General features: G+C 41.3%; 1 protein-coding gene across 1 annotated transcript in view; it reads right to left on the bottom strand.

The window, feature by feature from the left end:
• LOC125624109 (potassium voltage-gated channel subfamily KQT member 1) overlaps positions 1 to 24,950 on the bottom strand; it is a 765,256-nt gene that overhangs the window by 263,219 nt on the left and 477,087 nt on the right. The window contains exon 16 of the mRNA XM_048824460.2: positions 23,923 to 23,984. Coding sequence (XP_048680417.2) covers positions 23,923 to 23,984 — 62 coding nt within the window. The remainder of the gene's footprint in view (positions 1 to 23,922; positions 23,985 to 24,950) is intronic.

Raw genomic sequence — 24,950 nt, 5'->3', positions numbered from 1 at the left:
ATATTATTCCCTTAAAGGAATAACAAATTTAATATATTTGAAATGTCCAGAAGAGGGCTGGATGTATATTTCTGGAGGAAAATCTGGGACTGGGAGGTTATTTGGGTCACCCTGCAGAAGTAACCAAGGCTGGTGAGAGCCAGAGTGTAACCCAAGTGTGGCTGGCTGGCTGCAGTTACACACAAACATTCAGGGTGTGACTTGCATGCCAGAAGGATATTTGTGAGAGGGCCGCTTGGGAGCTACTTCAGCAAGCCATTGTAAGGCAACCCAAGTTTGCAGTGCAGGGGTGACACAACCCCTCACTGGTCTGGATTGCACCCTGGTATGTCACACTGGAAAGTCCAGGGAGCAGCACAGAGGGACTGGTTCTCTGTATAGATCACTGAAAAGAAAAGGAGTACTTGTGGTACCTTAGAGACTAACCAATTTATTTGAGCATAAGCTTTCATGAGCAACCGACAAAGTGAGCTGTAGCTCACGAAAGCTTATGCTCAAATCAATTGGTTAGTCTCTAAGGTGCCACAAGTACTCCTTTTCTTTTTGCGAATACAGACTAACACGGCTGCTACTCTGAAACCTGAGATCCATGAGAGTCAGATCACTGGGATTCATGCTGTATGAAGCCTACATCCATATATAGCAGCAAAATCCTCCCCGAGGGTTGAATGAAGCAAAAAACAAACTGTTGACCTAATAAAGCTAATTGAAACCACTGAAGTTTTGGAGACATTTTCCCCACGTCTGTGGATTTTTCTATGACTGTGAAGAATATAGCCCATACATAGCTCTCCATTGATGATTTCAACCAGGGCAGGTACCTATTTTCATCGGATATTACTCCAGATAAATTTTACTTCCATAGCACAGGCAAATACAGATCATGAAGACTGTGTTCTTTGCAAGATACTCATGCAAATCTATCGGAAATTTAATTGGTTTCTTTCATGTTAGTGAACCTTCCTTTATTGTCTTTTAATTCACACTTACTTGTACCCAGACAAAACAATGAAACTTCCTCCTTCTCAGAGTATGTCATCTCTGCTTGTTGGAAATCAAGATTAGGGTGGTAAAGGGCCCAAAAGGCAGATACCACAATTTAAATCAACAAGGGACTTCAGGACAAACACATCTGGGGAGGAAATTAACAAAAGCACCACTTGGAAAATCAACCACTATTTCAAAGGATCTCAGAAAAGAGTAATAGGAAGCTAAATGCTATTCTGAAAAAAGCCAACTGAAGGGAAGTCAGTCCATGTGCACAGACATAAGTAGGGAAAATGAAGTGACTGTGGCCATCAAATCCTCATTAACTAGTGTTACTCTCTTCCAGTGACATATTCATGTGTATGTCTGAATTATGATCTGAAGGGGAATATAATTGTGCTGTTACAAGCTTGTAGGCGTTAAATATTTGGAAGCATTTTTTTTTTTTACTATTGTCGTTTATACTGTGGTTATGCTTAGAGGCTTCAAACAAAACTAGAGGTTCATTGTGCTCAGTGCTGTACAAGTCCCCAGGAATATACAGTTGCCCACCTGGAAGAGTTTAAAATGTCAAGAAAACACATGGTTAGAGAGTACAACAAACAGTAAGGAGGTCTGGGGGGAGAAAGGCAGGGTGACAGTAATAATATCCATGTGGTTACACAGACTAACAAGGCACACGACTAGCTGACAGTGGGATTCCTTCAATGACCCCAATTGTCTGAAGTCTAAAATGATTAAAGGCACCCATGTGTGGCCTACTGAACATGGAGGGCAAGGCCTTCAGAGCCTCTCTGTGCCCCAACCTTCACGCTCACAGGCTCCAGCCACTTCCCTTGCCAGGAACCTTCAGGTCAGGAGTGGTGTTGGCTGTGGCTCTACCATGTCCTCTGCAGTGGTGGGCAGGGGGAGAGAAAGGAGACCCTCTGCTCCAGTATGAGGTTTGCAAGGGGATTGGACCCTCACGGTACATCTACCCTGGAATAAAAGACCCACAGCACAGCTGTGGCTGGCCTGGGTCAGCTGACTCAGGCTTGGGCTGTGGGGTTAAAAATTGCTGTGTAGATCTTCAGTCTCAGGCTGGAGCCTGGGTTGTGGAACCCTACCCCCAAGCCCGTATGTCTACACCACAGTTAAACAGCCCTATCACCCAAACCCTGCAAGCCTGAGTCAGCTGATATGGCTAGCCGCAGGTGTTTAACTGCAGTGTAGACATACTGTACGTGACTCTCCAGCCTCATTCCAGGAATCCCTCCTATGTCCCATACAAAGAGTGTGTATGTATGGGGGAGGAGGGCTCTCAGGTCTGATGTAGGTATTTCTGGCGGTGGAGGCTGGGCCTTCCTGGCCTCTCCTGTCCCTGAGCCAGGAGTCTCTGAGCAGCTTCAACTGCTTCCCCTACAGTAGGGATATGTCTACCTACAAGCACTACAGCAGCACTGCTGTAGCACTGTAATGTAGCCACTTACGTCAGCAACAGAAGGGGCTTGTCCATCACGACAGTAAATCACCTCTCGGAGAGGCAGTACGTAGGTCGACGGAAGAATGGGCCTTGTTGCTGATTCCATACAAAGAAAGTTGAATGCTGACACCTTTATTGAACTGACCAGGCAAAAAATTGTACAAGAAATCATTGTTTCATGTCCAGAGCATGATGTTGGCAGTTATATACTCCCTGCAGTACTTTACTGGGTTTTTTTCCCCCCTTTCTTTTCAAGTGACATGAACTTTGTGTCTTTTTATTTAGAAACCTTCATAGGAGTCTCCAATTTTTCAAAAGATGCTAAAAAATCATCACTCTTTTCTTTAAAAAAAAAAAAAAAGATTGTGCTTATTACCCTAACCCATGACCACCCCACCCCCAGAAAATCCCAAACAAAAATAGGAAATTAGTAAAATCTAACCCGCCCTCCCCTATCAAAATCTCCTACCCCAAGCAGAGATTTGACCCCCTCAAAACAGAGATGTGCTTGAGACTTCATGAAGTCTGCTGGGGACTACAATATTGCTATTGTTTTTACGTGGAAAGTGCTCAGATACCACAGTGATGGGTGCCACTAAAACCCTAAGATAGATAGAAGACAGGCACCTTAACACATTCTTTAATCAATCTTCCTCCCACCCCCCACTCCCATTTAAGTCTCATCATGCCCATTAAAACGTTTGATTTTTCTTAGATTTCATGACAATTTCCCTAATTTTTTTCCTTTACAGAAGACATTCATTTAAGACCCAAGACAGTCAAAGAAAAATTTCATTCAAGAGGACACAGCAACGTTCTTGCAAGCTTACATAAAACTGTTTACTTGAGGCAGACGAAGCACTCCAGAGAGAAGTATTTGTCCTGGCAAGAATATTTATAAATGAGCGATTAAATATTATGACGTACCAGCAGCATTGCAATTTGCCTGTTGTTTTCCTTCCTGGATTCTGCTGCGATGAGCAAGTACACTTGGGGCAGGGGAGGGGATGAATTATCTGCAGGGCCAAATGAGGGGCGGCGGTGGTGGGGGGGGTCGGTCGGTACATTTTATTTCACTTTGGTAGGAAATAAATATGGATGTAATGAATAAATAAACCCTTCAGCTCCAAAATAAAATAAAATAAAAATGAAAAAAATGTCCCCCACCAGTTGAGTCTCTGCTGCTTACATGGGAGAGGCTTAAACAGTGGTGGCTGAAAAAGGTTCTTGAGGTCTTCAGCCACAGGCCTTCAAGGTTGCAAAGCTACCAGTGAGAAAGCACAGATCACTATTGAACAGGCAAACATAAACCACTCTTCAGTTTTCTTTTTCTGACTGATGTACCAAAGCAGCAGCAGCAACAAAAACCCAGCAATTAGATGCTGCAAACAGAATTGCTATTTTTAGAGCAACAAACTTCAGCAACTTCTTTTAAGAAGTAAAACACACACACACACAACACAGCTTATTTAAATGTCAGTAAGGCATTTACTATATTTGAATGTTTCCTGCAAACTACACAGACTTAAAACTGATTTGCTGCAACCTATAAAACTGCTCTAAAAGCTGTAACTCTGTGGGGGGCTGGTATTTCCCCCCATCACAAGGCTACATACCAATACAGGAAAGAAATCAACTTCATTCAAAAATCTGATGCCACATCTTCACATTTTTAATATGATTACTACTAACGAGCTCATGTTCCATGGGAGTTTTGCCTGAGTACGGACTGAATCAAAAGTAAGGACTTCAGAATTAGGTCCCTGGAATATTTTTAGTCCAACCGTCAGCTGAAATTGCTGTTTATAAATGAATTTGATACAAACACAGCTCAAGACCACAACTTTCTACAACTTCAACTCTGTACAAGTAGAACACGGAAATCATCTTAAAATAGCTTTAAAAACCCCAAAGTTTAAAAATATAAGGAAGTAAACTGTTTTACAGACATAAATATCTCTCAGAGACATGGTAGGAGACACCACCCCTCGATAAATCTATAGATGCCTTGGGGGACATGTACTTAACACATTAATTGATTTGAAATTACAAAGTTTTTACAAGCTCATTCAAAATCCTGTGCTTCATTTGATTATCCCTAAATGTAGTGGTCTACTTGTATATTGCACTACACTATAATCTGTCTCATGTAATTTGTGTTACTCTGTGTGTGTGTGTGTGTGTGTGTGTGTGTGTTCCAGCAGCAACACTATTGTTATGACAAACAAGGCACTTTCATTCTAAACTTTTATTTTCAGGTATCTACAAATTCTATAATAATCATCAAAGTTCTGGATGAAATTCTTTGTTTTCAGTTCAAGGTGGGAAGAGGTGGTAAAATGCTTTTTTTTTTTCAGGGGGGAAGAGGTGGTAAAATTCTATTAATCCATTTTTGAGATATCAAAGCATAAAAGAGAAAAACAAAAGAGTGAAAGAAAGTTCTTTTCATGCTTTTAATTTTTTTTAAAAGGGCTCTTGGACAAGTTAGAAATATTTTTTTATGACATTTCAAATTTTGTATTTATAAAGTCCTCAGTGAGGCATGCGTGCTCTGCTATGTTTGAAAAGAGTTGGACATGAAATAAGTTACACACTATCTAGAGAGTACGCACAAAAATACACACACAGAGGTCTGTTCCTCTACTTTTTTATCCCAGTTTTACTTTGGTCTAACTGCACTGAAATTAGTCGAGTTACAATAGCATAAAAGTGGTATTAATGTAGTGGAGTGGAGTGGAGTACCAGAGTGAGACTATAAGCTCCACTCTGTGAAATACACACACGAGTCTGATACTCCACCCCATTAAGACCAGTACTCCCCTCCCACTGAGATCAGGGCCCCATTGTGCCAGGCACTGATACACACTGAGTGTCTCTGACTAAGAGGTGACAATCTCACTAGACAAGACAGATAGAGGGTCAGAGAGGGTCACAGAGAGTGGAAGTGACTTACCCAAGGTCACACAGTGGCTGATCTGGGAACAGAACCCAGGTTTCCGGAGTCTCAAAGCAACGCTCCATCTGGACATGCTCCATTGAGCACTGAAGCCATTGGACCCACATAAAATGATATCGGCCACCCCTCCCATGGTACACTCTCAGACCAATCAACTGCAGTCTTCCAGGCTTGCCTATGTGGGGCCGATATGGAAACGCTTTCTGAAGTACATAGGGGATATGCAGATACCTCTGCACAGCTACTCAGCCAGTGGTCCTCCAGAGAGTTGTTATCTAGGCTTAAGTGGTACAAGGACCCTAACGCTGAACTTTTCCACCATAGGTAGATTTCACTCATAGGGTCTACATAGACTTTCCATGTACAATCTCCCTCCCACCATCACTCCGCCTCCCTCCCCCCCAAGAAAATTAAATACAAAACAACTTCAGTGCAAATGGATGGCTGAGCTTTACCACACAAAAAAGGGGAAAATATCAGTGACACTTTCTACATTGCACATAAAGGGCTAGACTCTTGCTGCTCTTAAAGGGGATCAGAACGAGTATGCTGTGTGGGGGAAGGCTTTCCCCTTCCTTCCCCCCGTTTTGGGAAGTGAGAACACTGGTCCTTGGACTCCCTTGAGGTGTAAGTTGAGGTGAAAGTTAACACACACTGTGGCAGTATTGCCAACCCCAAGCATTCAAAAATCATTAGTCACGCCCCCCCAAATTAGAAATTCTTTTTATTTGCCTTCAGCCTTAAAATTATAGTACCACGGGGTTAGAAGGGACCACAAGGGTGATCTAGTCTAACCCCCTGCCAAGATGCAGGAATTGTTGTGCCTAACCAGGGGCAGTGAATTCTTCCTAAAAGTGGAGGGGCCACATCCCTTCCCCTCCTCTTCCCCTGAGGTCCCACCCTGGAAGTTGGAGCCAGGCCAGAGATCCCAGGCAGCTCTGGGGAGCTGCAGACCCTCCACCTGCCTGGGGCAGGGGACCAATAGCAGCCCGCGGCTCGTGTTCCCACCCCCTGGGCCCTCTGCCCAGGGCAAGTGGAGGGTCCGCAGTTCCCGATGTGGCTCTTACCCTGACCCGGGTCCGGCTTCTGGTTGGGGGCTCAGGGGCCGAAGAGCTGCAGCCAGGCCATGGTTAGAGTCACCTAGGCAGCTGTGGGGAGCCACAGACCCTCCATCTGCCCTGGGCAGGGGGCCAGGGACATGGGCCGGGGGGGACTGCTCTCGAGCCCCTCCATTCCAGGCAGGTGGAAGGTCCGCGACTTCCCACAGCTGCCTGGGCAGTCCGGGTTGCTCTTACCTGGGCCAGGCACCAGCTGGGCCCGTGACAAAAAGTGGAAGGGCCATGGCCCCTGCCCCTGTTCCAGTACCCCTGGTCTAAACCATCCAAGACGGATGGCTACCCAGCCTCTTTTTGAAAACCTCCAGTGAAGAAGCTTCCATAACCTCCTGAGACAGTCTTCTGAGACTCTAGGCTACACTCGCTTCACATTTTCAGTTTTCAAACTTTTCTCTGCCTGGGGGCCAGAAACTAACTTTTTTTTAAAAATGAAAGCTAAGATTTTTTCTGGAGCTGGGGCCTGAAGAAAGGCACCAATTCCGTGAACTGTTTGACAAAATGGCAAAAGTTTGCAGTACTGCTGCAGTGTTCCAGCGGGAGCATACATTGCAATATGGAGCATGTCCACAGACACAACCCACTTCCATACCCACTGCCACCTGGAAGCTGGCTTTGGGAAAAGCACACAGGGCACCCTTTCAAATGATGCCGTCGTCATTACTCCTGAGCTCACTTTCCCAAAGCCTTGGGAAGCATTCTGTCTGACTGCACAGGCAGATTGCCTCAGGCCACTGTCACTCAAATGCTGCTCCTCTGCACCCATAATGCACTATCAAGTGAAAAAGCCACCACCTAGCTCACACTGTGTATGATGGAAGAAAAAAGATCACTGTGCACAGAAGCTGTTCTACAGGGGAGCTGAGACACCTTTGCTGTTGGTAACTTCACTTTAGTTTTTCTTGTTTGTGATGTTCTTGTCGTTGTGTTGGTAGCTGGATATAAAAGGTGGGTGAGAGAATATCTGGTAATGGACCAACTTCTATTGGTGACGGATACCAGCTTTCAAGCTCCACACAGCTCTTTGTCAGGTCTGACTTTATATTTTCAATATATAAAATCTCAAATATATATCAAGAATCCAGATTTTTTAAAAATGTATTATCATTTATGGTCTAATGTCTTCCTGTGAGACTGTGCTGTATGTCTCTTATAGGTGGCTTCACAGACTTTCTAAAATTAAAAATGAACAAATAATCATAAATGTAGTCAGATGTATTAAAAGGTGTAATACAAGATATATTTTGTTAGTCGCTGGGTCCAACTTAGTCCACTCTGCTTGCTTATTCTAGTTAAATGCACATGTCAACATATAAAACGTTATTTCAGACTGTAGCATTTCATTTCCTGAGCCAAGCCAAATGAACACAGAAATAGCAACAGTGCACAAGCCAAGGAAAATGAACTTTTTTCCCCTCCTACTGTGACATTTTTGGAGGCAGCCAATTATACATTCACAAATAAATAAATAAATAAATAAAGAAAAATCATGAATGAGTAGTGACATTTTTGGAGCTATAACTTAAAGTGAACTTTCCCTTTTAATACAAAATTAGTATAACCGTGACATTTTTAACAGCTTTTCATGGTTCAGCATTCTTGTAAGTGGACTCATTATAAGTGAATTTATATGCTGTATAAAAGGCCTACAACAATCTTTTCTCACTAGTAAAATTGTAACTCTTTTGTACGTTAGATATATAGAACTTTGTACATACATAAACAGAATATGGTCTTTTTTGGGCTCTATAGATTACACTGGAGGCATATTAAGGGAGTAATGAATGCACCAAATTTGTTGGAGTATTTTACAGAGTCTCGATTTTCCTGTCCCATGTTATTTTGTACATTTCCTGCTCTGACATAAATGACCTCATTACAGAGAAATTCTAATAAGTATATCCAGTTTTCGTTTATCAAAATATGAAGTTTGCTGGCTTTACTTCTGTTTTGTGACATTTGTGTGTATTTATGGCTTTATGGAAAAAAGAAGAAGAAGAAAAACCCTCTCCACACAAGGGAGTTTTTTGCTGAATGACATAATCAGAACTCCAGTCGGTCTGAGCTATGGTCAGGCTACAAAACCACCTAGTAAAATTAAGTAAACGTAGGGACTATATTTTGGGATAGAAAATTACCTTCTAAATACAAGAAGTTTATTTTTGCCATCCAAGCCAGGGAAGGAAATCAGACAGCAGTATTTGGAATACTATAGTCTGTATATGCTATGACTGTATTAGATTAGCAGTGATTCCTGTCACCTTACAGTACGTCTCCCACCAGCTGCTAGATATTGCTGCGTGTAAGGGGAACACAGGATTGTTACTGCAATCCAAACTCAGATAAAACTTCAGTGGGATGCCAGGAACGATCCCACATTCTATATACCTTGTGTGTCATCCTGTTACAGGGCTTGGAATAAATGCTGCTCTCAACATCTAAACAATTATTGTTACTGATATTTTACAGTATATAACTATGTCAAAATCAGTATGTGTTTACATGACAGTGCTCGGGGTCCCAGAGGGTGCTTAACAACAAATAATAAATAATAACAACAACTACTACTACTTTGCATTTCTATAGTGTCTTCTATCTCAGGATCTGAGCACTTTATAGACATTAATGAATATACTCTCACAGTACCCTGTGTGGTAGGTATAATCTCCAAATTACATGTGAGTAAAGAGGAACAGACACATAGAAAGCAGACAATAGAATCCAGAACCACATGAAAAAATATACACATCATTGCATGCCTAATTCATGTACACAATTACTAAAAATGCATGTGCAAATCAGTAATTAGAGAGACAAGGCAGGAGAAGTAATTACAGATACAAGGTAGGTGAGGTAATATCCTATATTGGACCAACTTCTGTTGGAGAGAGACAAGCTTTCAAGCTTACACAGAAGAGCTTTGTGCAATACTGCTTACAAATCAAGTAATGTCATGCACAAATGGACTGTTAGTCATGCATTTTTAAACACAGATATCCAATTTGCACATGTAACCAAGGTAATTATGATCACAAATTAGGTATGCAATTGAGTATACCTTTTGGATAGAGTCCTGGACTTCTGCCCATTCAAAATTAGGGCCTTAGTGACTTGCCCAAATTCATACAGAAGGTGAGTGACCGTGCTGGCAATAGAATCAAGGTCTTCTGTATTCCATTTCTGGGCATTAACCAAAATATTATCCTACTTTTACATTATTACAATTTTAAAAGCAATCAAAAGCAACAGAAAATAAATATTTTTTTCTGTTTAATTTGAAATGCTGAGGCAGACTGGGGACTGCAAAAAGAACAAGGAAGTTAGTCGTACACTCATGCTGCCTACTTAATTCGATAGGCCTTCCTTTTCAAAGACTTTAGTTTTAGTCTTGGACAGACAAAACTGGCTGCCATCTGTGGTACTTACGGTGACAAGTTTTGTACAGCATCTATAGGCTGCAGCCACTAGGTACCTTGACATTTAGTAATACAATAAACATTAATATGCAGCTTTATGCTAAGGGATTTTAAAAGAAGGTTGAGTAAGAATATGGGCTGCTGCTTCATTCTACATTGAATATAACCAGGGTGGCCTATGAGCAAGGGATTACACTAGCCCAACCTTGAAAAGAAAAGTATTTAAATGTACATCTTTTTAGTTAAGCAAAAAGTACCAGCCTGAAAATACTCTGGTGATGATAAAATGTGTTTCAGTTTAAAAAAAATATTTTTTTTTAAACTCCATTCACTAATCTAAAGACACTATAATGCCCGAGCTTTTTACTGGAGAGTTTTTATACATATACTACATATGCAGTATCACCAATCACAAGTCAGGCCCCAAAATATCATGAGATTTGCTTAAAAAAATCAAGAGTGTTTTTTTAACAGTATCATTCTGGGTTCATTTTATTTACCTTCTGGTTTTTGAGCCTTTAGTGGTCAAGTTTTCTTTCTTGTCTGCACAACCAGAAGGATTAGAAACTTACTCTTCATTTAAAACAAACAAAACAAAAAGAAAGTAAGAGTCCCAAGAATTTACTTTATTCCAGGAGCTGGGGCTTTAAGGAAACAGTCAAATGTTGCAAGACTTGTGATAAAATCATGAGAGTTGGCAACACTTTTATGACAGATTTCAGAGTTGCAGCCGTGTTAGTCTGTATCTGTAAAAAGAAAAGGAGTACTTGTGGCACCTTAGAGACTAACAAATTTATTAGAGGATAAGCTCTCGTGAGCTATAGCTCACCTCACGAAAGCTTATCCTCTAATAAATATGTCAGTCTCTAAGGTGCCACAAGTACTCCTTTTCTTTCAACACTTTTATATGTGCAGTCATTCTTTGTGTGAAATGTTCAGCACCTCAAATCAATAGTTCATTACAGGAGCAACTACAGAAGAGATGTAGACAAGAACGTAGTCACCCCACACTGGATGTTGCCAGGGCCAACAGCCCTTCTCTTGAAAAAGGGGACATGGGATCTTTAATTACCATCCCTGTTGAAGAACTGTGTTCTTTCTCTCTTCAGAAAGATGACACCTCACCCATCAGACCATCTGCTATCTCTGTGCTGGAGGAGCTACAAGAAAAATTATCTTCTCCTTCAAGACTTCTCTATGGTATAGCATTATAATATACCTCTGCAATTTATTCTGTTATTTATATGAAAACATACAGGAGAGACATAGAAAAAGATCAGGTCATTTGTATTTCAGAGTAGGAGGACAGAAATTTTGCTTGATCCTTATCAAAGGCCAGAGCATTGTCACCTTGTTATTCCCACTTCAATATATGTACACGCCCCTCCACCCTCACACCATCTCACTAATCAGGCTGTGAGCTACAGCTTCCTGGTATAGAAGAGGACATGGCATGACTTGCTATAGACCCCATCAATGTCACTTATTAAGTAGCCCAGAAGCATGACCAATCTATAGAAATGATATAGTGCTCTCCCCCTGCCTCAACACTGGAGATATATGAAACAGACATTACAAATGCTAAACTACTATACTTTTGTTGCAAACACAAAAATGAGCCCAATTTTCTAGAATGTTTTTTGGCAAGATACACAATTTTTTTTTTCAATCAAAACCAGGCCAATGACCGAGTTAAAATGGAAGAAAGCGGGTCCAGTTTTTGAACAGAGATAGCTATGACAATAAACAGAAGTGAACATTTGTGAATGAAGGAAAATGTAGGGCATATGAAACTGCACAAGTCACAATGACAACATTTTTCACATCAAATTCCACAGCACAAAAATTGTGGGTTTCTCCTCACAGTTCTACCACCAGCACTGACAACCCCATCTGCTAAAAATCACGTCAGAGATAAAAAAAAATAAAAATCATTAGATTTGTTTTTAAAAATAACGAGACTAAAAAAAATAATACATTTGGGGTTCTTTTTATTTGCTTGCTGTTTTTTGAGACTTTAGGGTTCAAGCATTTTTCCTGCAAGGAGGGATGGAAACCTACTATTTTATGGATTCTCATACAATTACATGTCCCCAGGAGCCAGATCTTTACGAAAAACACAGACTCTTGTGAGATTTGTGAAAAAGTTCTGAGAATTGACACACCGTACTTTCTACCCCTAAAGAGATGAGCAGATTATCAGCCAGATTCTGACCCAGGAAGGCACTGGGAATGAGAGATCTGACCAGATATTTAACCTTGTCTTAAAAAGAGGTAGTAGAGAGCACTGCCCCTGAACCAGCCCATATTTTTCATGGGATCTTTTAGGAAATCTACTTTTTTTGCTTTATGCACTCACTTACAGACAAAGGTTTTACAATGCTATCCTCTTCACTTCCAGAGAAATCAGACCATTTTAATGTCATTTCCAATGTCTTATTTTTGTCAATACATTGTCACAAGAGAAAATGCTACAGGACTTGCAGCATTCACAATTGTAGGTTTTGGAAATGCCAGAACTCTAACCACTGGTTTGTTCCATAGGGTGTATTTTAATGATGGGCTACAGGTCTGTTAAGCAAACAAAAGGATGCCAGTTCAGTACTTCGTACTGTATCTTAAACACTAACCCATCCAGTCAGCACATTTTTAGAGGGGGATTACTTCATCTACATGATACAAGGCCATTGTCTGTGAAGTATGCTAGACCCACAGGACAAACAGCAGGACACGGCAGTTTCCTATTGAACCGTCAGATTACAGTTACCATTTTGTGGCAAGGCAGCATGTTAAAACTTTACAAATTCAAATCCAGCTGCAGACACTCTGCTCCTCAGGCCTTGGCTACACTTGTGCATTAAAGTGCAATAAAGCCACCAAGAGCGCTTTACCTTACTACCCCTCCACACTGGCAAAGCACGTAGAGCGCTCTGACTCCACGGCTGGAGCACTCCTGGTACTCCACCTCCCCGAGAGGAATAACATTTGTTGAGCTCTCACTGGAGCGCAACGGCACCAGTGTGGACACCTAATGCGCTCTGACTGGCCTCCGGATGTGTCCCACAATGCCTGTTCTCGTCACTGTGGTCATCACTTTTGAACTCTGCTGCCCTGTCCTCAGGTGACCAACCATTAGACCCGCCCTTTCAATCCCCTGGGAATTTTGAAAATCCCCTTCCTGTTTGCTCAGCCAGGTGTGGAGTGCTCTCAGCAAATCTTTCCAGGTGACCATGCCTCCACGCGCCAGGCAATCCCCAGTATGGAGCAATGGCGGGGTGCTGGACCTCATCAGTGTTTGGGGGGAGGAAGCTGGCCAGTCCCAGCTGCGCTCCAACCGCAGGAATTATGATAACTTCGGGCACATATCAAAGGCCATGATGGAAAGGGGCCATGACCGGGACGCCGTGCAGTGCAGGGTTAAAGTAAAGGAGCTGCGGAATGCCTACCACAAAGCCCGCGAGGCAAACAGCTGCTCTGTTGCTGCCCCCGCGACCTGCCGTTTCTACAAAGAGCTGAATGCAATACTTGGGGGCGACCCCACCTCCACTCCAATGACCACCATGGACACTTCCGAGCCCAGCACAGAAAAGGGGGAGGAGGAGGAGGAAAATGCGAGCGAGGGTGCTGAGGCGGGGGGAGACACGCCGGAATCCCTAGAAGCATGCAGCCAGGAGCTCTTCTCGAGCCAGGAGGAAGGCAGCCAGTTATGGCATCCGGTGCTTGGGGAAGGACAAACACCAGAGGAGGTTCCCGGTAAGCGGCTTTTTTTTTCAGGAAGGAAGTTCTTTGGTGCAAGCTCTTTGGGAGAGGAGGGTTAGGGCTGCATGCATGCCTAGATGCAGAATAGCGCATTGATGTGGTCTACCACTTCACGGTAATCGGCATCAGTGATCTCTTCAAAAGTCTCAGACAGAATGTGGGCAACGCGCCTGCGCAGGTTTATTGGGAGAGCCAGCGTGGTTCTTGTGCCAGTCAGGCTAACGTGTCCCTGCCACTGTGCCACGAGGGGCGGGGAGTCCGTTGCTGCACACAGGCAAGCTGTGTATGGGCCAGAGCGGAAGCCGCAATGTAGCAGAAGACCCTCTCTTGCTTCCCCGGTCACCCTCAGCAGTGAGATATCTTCCAGGACGATTTCCTGTGGAGAATGTTGTGACAGTGTTCAGCGTAGGTTTCCCCTGCAGCTGTTGGCTCTCCCCAAGGCACAGAAACCCAGTGGATAGTACATCCAGGAAACAATCAGTCCCCCCTGGACCCTGTGCTTATTCACCATTTCTGGGGCTCCCGTGGGTTATGTGCGCTCGCTTTGGGACAGGCAAAGTATGATTTTGTATGGTCTGTGATTGCCCTCCTTAAGTGCGGGGGAATCATTGCTCTGTCTGGTGTGTACAATGCTTCCTCTGTTAAGTGTTGCATTTTGCCTGTGTAGGTGCAACCTTGAGATCTCAGCTGCCAGTGTTATCACCGGCCGACAGACTGAGAGCACTCAGGAAGAGGCCCCGTAAAAGCAAAGAAGACATGTTGCAGGAAGTGATGCATCAGTCTGTGGAAGAGAATCGAAAGGCACAGAAGTGGAGGGAGAGCGAAAGGAGGATCCGCCAGAAGAATGAGGAGTGCCGGCACGAAAGGGCGGAGCTCCGGCAGCAAAGCACGGATCGGCTGATTAGCATAATGGACTCTCTCCAGGCGCTCATCACCATGCAGGCGAAGCACTATCGCTCTCGCCCCCCCCTGCAGCCCTTGTCCCCAAACTCTTTCCCTTGTGCCCCCATGTCCCGTCCAACACACTTTCCCCAACATCTGGGTTCTTACTGCCCCCAGCTGCCTCCTACACCTCTAGCTTCACCATCCACCCACGAAAACTACGACCCTTATGCACTGCACTCAACATGCTTTATAGCCATCCTGAAGTGCAGCCCTCAGTGCACAGCACTCCAGACGGGATTCCAGAGTATGAAATCAGGACATACGCAAGTCTGTGAGCGAACCGGTCCCCACCCCACCCATTTGCCATTATGGTATTGCTGTGTTACTTTGTTTTTATTTCAGTAAATGAATTTTGAAAACATACTTTATTAGTGCATAAAGCAAAATATACTTTAACCCAGGAAAGCAACGAGCACTTCAATTCAGTGTACCAAACACAGCCACTGCACTTAACTCCCATGCAGAGCAACAGACATTACTAGTGGCTTTCAGCCTCAAATTGCTCCCTAATCCTTGCAGCCCCACGCTGGGCCCCTCTAATAGCCCTGCTCTCTGGCTGTGCAAATTCAGCCTCCAGGTGTTGAACCTCTGAGGCCCATGCCTGAGTGAAGCTTTCACCCTTCCCTTCACAAATATTATGGAGGGTACAACACGCGGCTATAACCGCGGGGATGCTGGCTTTGGCCAAGTCCAGCTTCCCATAAAGAGAGTCCAGCGGCCCTTCAAATGGCCAAAAGCACACTCCACAGTCATGCGGCACCGGCTCAGCCTGTAGTTGAACCACTCCTGGCTGCTGTCCAGGCTCCATGTGTAGGGTTTCATGAGCCACAGCATTAAAGGGTAAGCGGGGTCTCCAAGGATCACAATGGGCATTTCGACTTCCCCTCCGGTGATCCTCTGGTCTGGGAAAAAAGCCCCGGCTTGCAGCTTCCTGAACAGGCCGGTGTTCCGAAAGATGCGTGAGTGATGAACCTTTCCGAGCCAGCCTGTGTTAATGTCAATGAAACGCCCACAGTGATTCACAAGCGCCTGGAGAACCATGGAGAAATACCCCTTTCTGTTAACATACTCGGACGCTAGGTGGTCTGGTGCCAGAATAGGAATATGTGTCCTATCTATCGCCCCTACACAGTTAGGGAAACCCATTTGTGCAAAGCCAGCCACCATGTCATGCACATTACCCGGAGTCACGGTTCTTCTGAGCAGGATGCGATTAATGGCCCTGCAAACTTGCATCAACACGATTCCAACGTTTGACTTTCCCATTCCAAACTGGTTAGTGACCGATGGTAGCTGTCTGGAGTCGCCAGCTTCCAGATGTGTCTATCCTCAGCACCCTTGTCCGGGTGAGAAGTGCTATTATCCCTGTTTTACACATGGGGATCTGAGGCACAGATAGACCATGTGACTTGTGACTAGGAAGGCTGTGGCAAAGCAAGGAATTTGAATCCAGGTTTCTCAAGTCTGAGGTCAGTGGCCTAACCGTTGGGCCAGCCTTCCTCACTTTCAGTCCTTACAACAGCATCATTATTCCATGTAAGTGCAATTTAATGTGTGGTAAGATATTAACTGAGAATGACAAAAACCATCTGAGTATGGGTTAAATCACGATGTGCAGGATAATACTTACTGAATATGCTTTATTAGGTATTGTGGTATTGCCAAGGGGTCCAATCAAGGATCAGGGCCCTATTGTACTAGGTGCTAGACAACAAATGAAAAGGTGCATAATGTATCCTATGCTACCTCATCCCTTAGTCCTCAGGCTGCTAAATGTTTAACAGACATGTTGAATAACACAGGGAAGACTAGTACCTCCCAGCCCACAGTACCTTAGAAATGACTTCTAACAGAAAAAAAACCCACCATGATTATGTTATTTGGCAGTAGAAACAAAATTATATTATTGAGAATATACTGTATATATATAATATACAATATATACATAATGATTTACTCTCTTTCTGTGTCACCATTTTGTCCCACTTGCGTGACTCAAAATAATGTGTCTCAAACAGTATTACAGTGGAGAATACTGGGGACTGTTTTTCTAGGCTTCTTCACAACATTTTACCTTTTTGCCTCCCTCACCCCAGATGCCATAACATGAACATATAAGAACATGGAGATTAATTCTTAAACTCGGTGACCATTTCCCACCCAAGGTACCATATACACTTTGGAATGGACCACCACAGAACTCCTGTTCAAAACTCTTTTTATAAGGTTAAGTAATTTTCTAACATGTACTGCAGAACCATATTTCCTGTACTGTTTGTTACAATGTATCTATGCAGTTACAATTAATAATAATAAAATCCATTACAGACATTCAGGGACTAATTCCAAAAACATACACCCTAAAATGTACTTGCATAAAAGCATGAATTCAACCGCAAGTACAAATAACTATTAGTTTGATTAAAATATGGATTTTGCAATTATATTTCTTGCAGATGGTACAACGAGAGGCCAATGCTTTAAAAATCTGGCCTTCAAATAAATAAGCAAGCGCTGTCATTTTAATTACTGATCCTGAAAGTGCTCTGAGCAGAGAGGCCACATAATTTTGAAAGGAGTTCTATGGGTGGAGCTAGAGCTGTGCAGGAACCAGAGTTTTTTGTTCAGGAAAGAGTTCTGTGTTTTCAAAATGTCTTCTATTCCACAACAAGGGGTGGAATCAAAATTTCCTGCAAACCAAAATAAATAAACAAACAAATAAATTCATTTTGGTTCAATCAAAACATTTCTCCTGGACAAAATCAAACCATTTCATTCTGATTTCAGCTTTCAAAAAGGGTTTCAAAATGGAAAATTGAAACGTATATTCAATTTTTGTTTCAGAATGATTTGTTTCATTTGTGACATGTTTCCGCTAATCATTTAACTTTTGATGAACTGGCACTTTCTTATGGATCACAATCAATTACTACAGACAGTGTGTAGAATGCTGAACGATTATCACTACCACCAGTAGCTTTTATCAGTAGTTTTATGTTAGCTGTAAGAAATTTGGGCTTTATTTGGGTGTACACTTGAGCACATTCAGCATAACTGGTAACATACATAGAAGACCATGGCTGGAATGGCAGAGAGTGCTACAAACCAGGACTGGGACAGAGACAGAGTTGTTGGGGAGGTGGGGGTTTGCTAAGCCTGCATTGTATTTTGCATGATTATATATTTAAAATATCACTTTCAGAAGCATCAAATTTGCTCAACAACTATATTGAAATATGAAGAAATCAAACTTTGTAAAATTTTCCAAGGTTAGTCTGTAGGACAGTAGGCTCCCCAATAGGTTAATCAGTTCAGACCCTTTGATATGGATTAGAATTAGATATCCTAAAAAAACATTGCACAGGAAAGATTCCATTCCCCCAGGGCTCCATTATTTATAAACAGATCTAAAACCATTTAATTATTTCTATCTTTCACAATGTTTATTGTAATTTTGTGCAATTTTGTCAATGACAGTTAATATGGAACATATCTTCTTCAGGTACCTCTCACTGATTTCCACTAAATGAAAGGTACATTTATCTTACTTAGTAAGCACAGCGTTTTCAGCTATCAGTTTGATGACCTAAGCAAGTGCATACTGTGTAAGTCCCCATTTTATGCCGCAGGACATCATGAACAAGATTAATAGGTTTTTTGAAGAAAAAAAGGTTCCACTGAAACAATTTCAGCCAAGATAGCAGAAAAGCAATTAAATTATACTGTCTGTCTAATCACAGCAATCTTTGAGACTGCTGTAAATGGGATCAAACTAATTATGCCTGGACCTTAATCAACAGACAATACAGCCACAGGGGAACAGACACAATGATTTGCATGTTCATTTATAGGACTCCTAAATTATTTAACATTTGATTTATAGTGCTCAATGTTGTTCTGATAAACATTCACAATGTCAAATCCTTCCCTTCACCCTCCTTTAAAAAAAAAAATGGGCCTGATCCAAATCCGAAGGACAGACTTCCACTGACTTCACTACGCTTTGGATTAGACCTATGATTCTCAAAACCAGCAGTGAAGATTCCATTCCTGTCCAATTTTCATGATAGAACTCAAAAAGAGCTCATGTCCTTCCCTGCTGATGTTTATTTTGCGGGGAATCTTCATGGAGATGCATATTACTGTGATGTAGACAGGATACCTCACACTGATCCATAAACAAGGCTCAATAACAGGAACCTCAAGGGAAGGATTTAAGTTTGATTAGTTCAACTATACACTCTAAAATATTATGTATGTATATTCCTTCCTTTTGCTTGAAAATACTTATCAAAGTAAACTTTTACCTTTGTCCCTACTTTCAAACATTTGTTGTCAGGGTCAGAAATGTTTCACACGCAGCTTGACATTGTTCTCTCTCTAAACTTGTTTATTGGCTAATCTGGGTCAAATTCTTGTTTGTTACCCTATTATAAATATGAAATATGTCCTCTGAAGTCAATACAAAGTTATCTTGGATTTACACTAGTTTAATAAAGTGATATTTATTCCCATAAATCTTTTGAGGGTATAAAAACAGCAAAACTTTCTTAATCAAAAAGTTTCAAACTAACAAAATTCTCTTAAAGGAACTATAGTTAGACTTCATGTCCTACATGGTGTTCAGCAATCTCAGAAAACAAATGAATTAAAACACTCAGATGTTTTAATCCTATGCAGAGAATTAATTTTGTCGTGGGTTATATTTTTGCCATGGTCTACTATAGGGAATGGGCAAACAAAGTTTATCAGTGAATGTTTCTGAAACGTTTTTGAGCTATCAGAAATAAGGTTAGGCTGCCACAATGATTTCTGCACTAAGTAAATTAGAAAAGCCGGACATTTAAATATTGCTGAGGATCCAGTTTATCAAATCAGCATGAGTTAGAGCTCAGGTTAAAGTTCTGTCCTTAACCTGTCTGGTGGGGTTTAAGTACTAGAGCAGTGGAAAACCAATTCACACATACCACCAGGATGCCTGCAATACTTTTGTAGAGTGGAGTGAAAACAGAATTCTGTTCAGCCTTAATACTGAACGTTTGGAGTATCATTCTGTTTTTGCTTATATCCTAAGCAAACCCAATTAATTGAGTGGGGTTTGATAGGGAATGAGGGCAGAACTGGGAACCTTGTCTTCTTAGGTTTAAATCCTTGTGCCAAATTTACTGTCATTTACATTAGTGTAAATCCAGAATAACTCCACTGAAGTAAACAAGAGCAAAATTTGGCTGATTTCTTTTGATTTCTTTTTCGAATTAGGTTCTAGTTTAAAACAATAGTCATATTACTTCATGCTATGAGGACAGTCAATGGATCTACTCTGGATTTACCTTGGTGTAAATAAGAGTAGAATTTGGCCCACTTTAGTGGTATTCTCTTAATACATAGTCACAAAATCTCTCACACTGTCTCCTTGGACCAAGTCTGGCATATGCTGAGACTATGTATAGACAATATTACTCATTCTCCATTCGAGATCTAACAGCACAATGTGGGTATGTTTAACTGCATTAATTGTGGACACACACATCATCATCATCAGCCTAACTGTTTAAGTTATTTTGGTTTCTTTGAAATACCAAAACCAAACAACACATATTACAAATCAGTTGTCTAAAAAGTTTCATCATAAAATGTGAATCAATGTTTAAGCAACAAGGGTGGAAAAAAACAAAACAAAACAAACAAAAACAACCAGCCAAACCACAACCCCAAAAACAACAAACAAAAAACCCCGCCCCGACTTAACTCCACAATTGTCCTTCCCCTCCGAAATCTTACGTTGACAAACTTATTTGGTGGGTTTATTTTTAATATATTCTTGAACCCTCACAAACAGATTTTTTAATTGACTCGTTGTACACTAATTTTCAGCCTCATTTTTTTTTTAAACAGCTGAATTATGCCCTTCCTCCCCACCCCATAAATTAAGGGTTTATAATGGAAATGCTCACAGACCTTTAACTACGGTGGTGCTTGCAGACGCCACCATGATAAACAATGTGATGATGACTATTTAATGACTCTTGATGTAATTACAGCAGGAGTCAGATTCACTGAACATCAATCTCGCTATTGTTATCCAAAAGAAGGATGCCCAGAAACCACTCTTCTCAGAGCCCATCGTTTTACTCCCAAGTTTAGAATTATTGTTTAAATTGGTAAAGAGAGAGTTTACCATCACGATCCAACCCCCTCATTTATTTCTTTTGGACCATGCTTTTGTTCTGGCTCACATTACTCAGATGAATAAAGCTTAGATGGGTTCAGCTTTACTGCCCTGCTTTCTCGGAGCATTTCTGCATTTTTTAAATGCTACCAAATGGTTGTTTTTGGCTCCTACCATTGTCACATGTTGTCTGTAAGCATGGAAATAGTTATGGTAATATGGATGTAAATCACAACTGTAAATACCACATAAAGAAGACTGCCATATAATTATAAAAATACCTAATCGATTTCTTTTTCAAAGACAACACAGCTGTCCCTTTTAACCTTCCATTTGCAGATTCTTTTCTCTCCTGTTTTTATTTATAGGTTGCTGGGCAGTTTGACACAGTATATCAAGATTTTTGCTTCTAATTTCTTTGGAGAAAAAGATATAGTACTCATTTCATCATAAAGAGGCATTAGTTTACAATTTTAAAGAGAATCTAATGCCAACTCTAGAACATCAGCTTGGAAATGATCTCCCTTCTAATGCATTTCAAAAGAATCTGTCAATGGTTACATGCTGCAATTTAAAATTAAACCCTGCCATTGAACTAAAGGAAGGGTCGGCCAAATGGCACATATCATTGGGAAAGCAGCCCCATTCTTGTTCTTGTTCACATCTCTGTGTTATGAAAAAGCACCACAATAGGTTATTATGCTGACCACAACAAAATAAACCTTTTATAACCTACTCTGAGAAGAGCAGGTTGAAAAGTGTTCTGGGTAAACTTATACTACACAATATGCCATGTTAATGAAGGAGTAAAGCCTTACATAGCACTAATGTTGCCAGAAGGGTTTTTACATATTGGCTGGAAACTACCACCATGTGTTTTATCCCTCTCCCACCAGGCTTTGAGTGTTTAAAACTAAGTTATGCAAGTGTACGTTAACTCTCCTTCACTGTAAACTCACTATTCCATCCTGCACAAACCTATTCTTATCACACTTCTATTACTGTAAGATTACTTCAGAAGCACTGACAGTGATTAAACCTGAGGTTACAGACAATGTTGTTCATGTTAAAGAAAAAGAACCCATTTTTTTGGCTCTTTGGAAGCTTCTTGCACTGCTGTTACTTATTCACCTTTTGGGGGGGGGGTCTTTGTCCTAAATTATGTCCTGTACTTGGCAGGTTGAGAAGCTTAAACCAAAACAGTAAGAAACCTTTAAACTAAAGAGACTAAATTCCATCCTCAGCATCAAAAAATACCTCGTTTCTCTCTGAAACATTGGAAACAGACAATTACTACAGCTCTATGTAGAACAACGCACAACCCTCTGTATGGATGAATTATGTGTAATCCTCTTTTGCACATAAAGGTAAAAGCAATCTACTAGAAAATGCTGGTGGGAAAGACCAGTCTGGAGCAGAAACACGTTAACTGCTCACTGAGACAAAATTTTAATTGGATAAAAAATAAAAATCCATAGCTGCATTTTTATCAGTCTAAACCAATTAGCCTTTGTCCAAAAGTGTGCCGTTTTATCAGATGTGTCACTTGATTGGGAGGCTGCCATGTCTGCCACGGGTGACTGCATGTTAAAACAATTTCTCTAGGGGGATGGGGTTTATCCCAAAGGTTTCCAAGTTCCAAGGGGCAGGTCATTTTTCATGACCAGCTGGAGCCTCACGTAAGACATGCCCCCACTCCGTTTATTCTGCTGAGAGACTGAAGACTGCTTTGCCCTTCCTGACTCCCAATTGTTTCAAATGTGGGTACACAGTACTTACCATAGGGAAAACCATTTAAAACAAGAATTGGTGTGATATGGGAAAATGGTTGAGGGGAAGTAGTTTGACAGCAGGATGTGGTAGTTTCTATTGTCCCATGAAAACAGGGATATCTGGGAAGCCTAACTTTGTTCCTACTATGTAAACATACATATTTTAGCCTTGTGTGCAAAAAAGATGCAAACATACTCACTCATTTAAAAAAAAAGCAAACAAGAAAGGTTTGTCTTTTTTTGCATACCATAGTTACCTTCTTGATATAGGATGGATGTCATGAACAACGAATGAAAGTTAAGTTGTACCGAAAAAGCAAACACTTTAGCTTTCATTGTGGGGCAGACCTCACTGCTTGCCTTTATTTTGTATTTGTAGTTTGTTCTGACCACATAAAGGAAGCTGGAAACACTGCATACATTTTGCAGGTTCACCTAATAAATTATCTTCATACTTTTTATTCCCTTCATTGTTCTGGAGAAAATAAATATAGAGATAGAAATCAGCAGTTCCAATACAACATGTGGAAAGTTAAAATGCTATGCTAGAATCAATCAATCAATCAGAAAAGCAGTTAGGCCTTGCCCAAACCCCAGTTGAAACTGAGCTCGCAACAACAATATTTAAATCTTATTTATATATGATCATTGGGACACAACCCATTCAGGTCCAAGAAACTAAAAGTCTAGGTAAATCAGTTATCCAAGATCACAGCATTGCATATTTTCATGTTATGATAAAGTTCCTTCAACATTAGGTGGCTGGTGGAATTTCACCTTTGTATCATTTCGACATAATTTTTGTAAGGTGCACTGTGGTTTCTTAAGAAGAGCCAAAGCTTCCCCCCCTTCACATAATTAAAAAAAGAAACAACTAAATGAACAACTTGATGGAGATATCCTTGATCACAGACAGGCTTTGTCTCAAATGCTAAAACAAGCTGTAGTGGAGAATGTCTGCTATGATAAAACTGAGATATCAACTGTTGCTATTTACAAATAGTGCTGATAATGGCCTCTCTAGTATCTTTAATATACTAATTCTGGTATGACAGACACCTTGTCACTATGCAGTATTTGTCTACCAGACTTATGCGACCTACCTTTAACATGGAAGTATTACTACTTGAAATCGAGAATCAAGTTTTCCCGGCAGTTAAATGGTTAAAAGTGCTAACAACATAAGCATGTAACTTCATCAAATCCCTTACAAAAATTAGGATATTTTTCTTGATTATGGTGCCCCATAGTTCTAAAGTAAATCATGCAAAGATATTATCTTGCAGTCCTGTAGATCAGATATCATTAGCCAGGGGAAAAAAAAAAAAGCTTTCATACACTTACCTTATCCTCTAACCGGATCAGTCTGGCTCCTACAGTATAGTATCCTTTGTCTACCCCTTTTTCTAAAAGAAAAAAATTGTGACAGTCTTCAGACAAAGAATAAGCTGAAACTAAGAAGTATATTTAATTGGATTTAAAACAAAATAGAAGCTAGTAAAAAGTTAGGGTGATATTGATGACATGAGTGCAATAAGTAATTTTTATTTCATAGACTGTATGAGTGAAAGAGGGATTGGGTACACATGTAAAATGTGTGTGTACATATATCTATATGTACCACTTACACAATGTGTGTATATTAACTATATAGTCATGCATACTTTTATATAAGAACACATATTATGTTTTCACATTTATAAATGTGACAGGCAGTATTGTCTACTGGACAAGACACTCACCTGGGCTCTATTCCCAGCTGACCCACTTGTATGACACTGGGCAAGTCATTATATCTCTCTTTGTCCCCATTTCTCTTCCTACCCTTTCTCCGTCTGGCCTGTGTAGGCCCTGATCTTGAACTGAAGGATTGGTACCTAAAAGTGGAAACTGTTCAAAGCAGGGCCTTTCTCTTATGTTTGTATAGTGTCTAACACAGTGGGGCCACAATTCTTGTTTGGGACCTCTAAGCACTACAGTAACAAATCAGAAATAATAATTGTATTATGAGCTGCAAAAAATATTCATAATGGGTAAAAATTTCAAAAGCACCTAACATGGATCGGCTAGGTATACAGTAGCCACTGGCGCATCCCCAGAGTACAAGACATCCATGCCCCTGCCTGTGTGAACTCGTCTCCACCCGCTTCACTTCACATGAAGGCGTCTCCCCTGTTTCTATTCCCATCCACACCCCCACCACTGCCCCCGCCCTCCTGCATCCAGTCAATTCCTCTTCCCTCTCCTTTTCAGCGGCCAAAGGCATGTCAGTGCTAAATCGATACTGGACAGGGACAGTACTCCATGAACTAGGACTGTCTGGCTTAAAACCAGACAAATGTCTTCCCCAGCTAGGTATACTTAGTTTTACT

This window comes from Caretta caretta, chromosome 1, assembly GCF_965140235.1.
Source record: "Caretta caretta isolate rCarCar2 chromosome 1, rCarCar1.hap1, whole genome shotgun sequence".
NCBI lineage: Eukaryota > Metazoa > Chordata > Testudines > Cheloniidae > Caretta > Caretta caretta.
The sequence above is the reverse complement of the archived record's forward strand: the minus strand, read 5'-3'. Positions and strand labels throughout refer to the sequence as shown.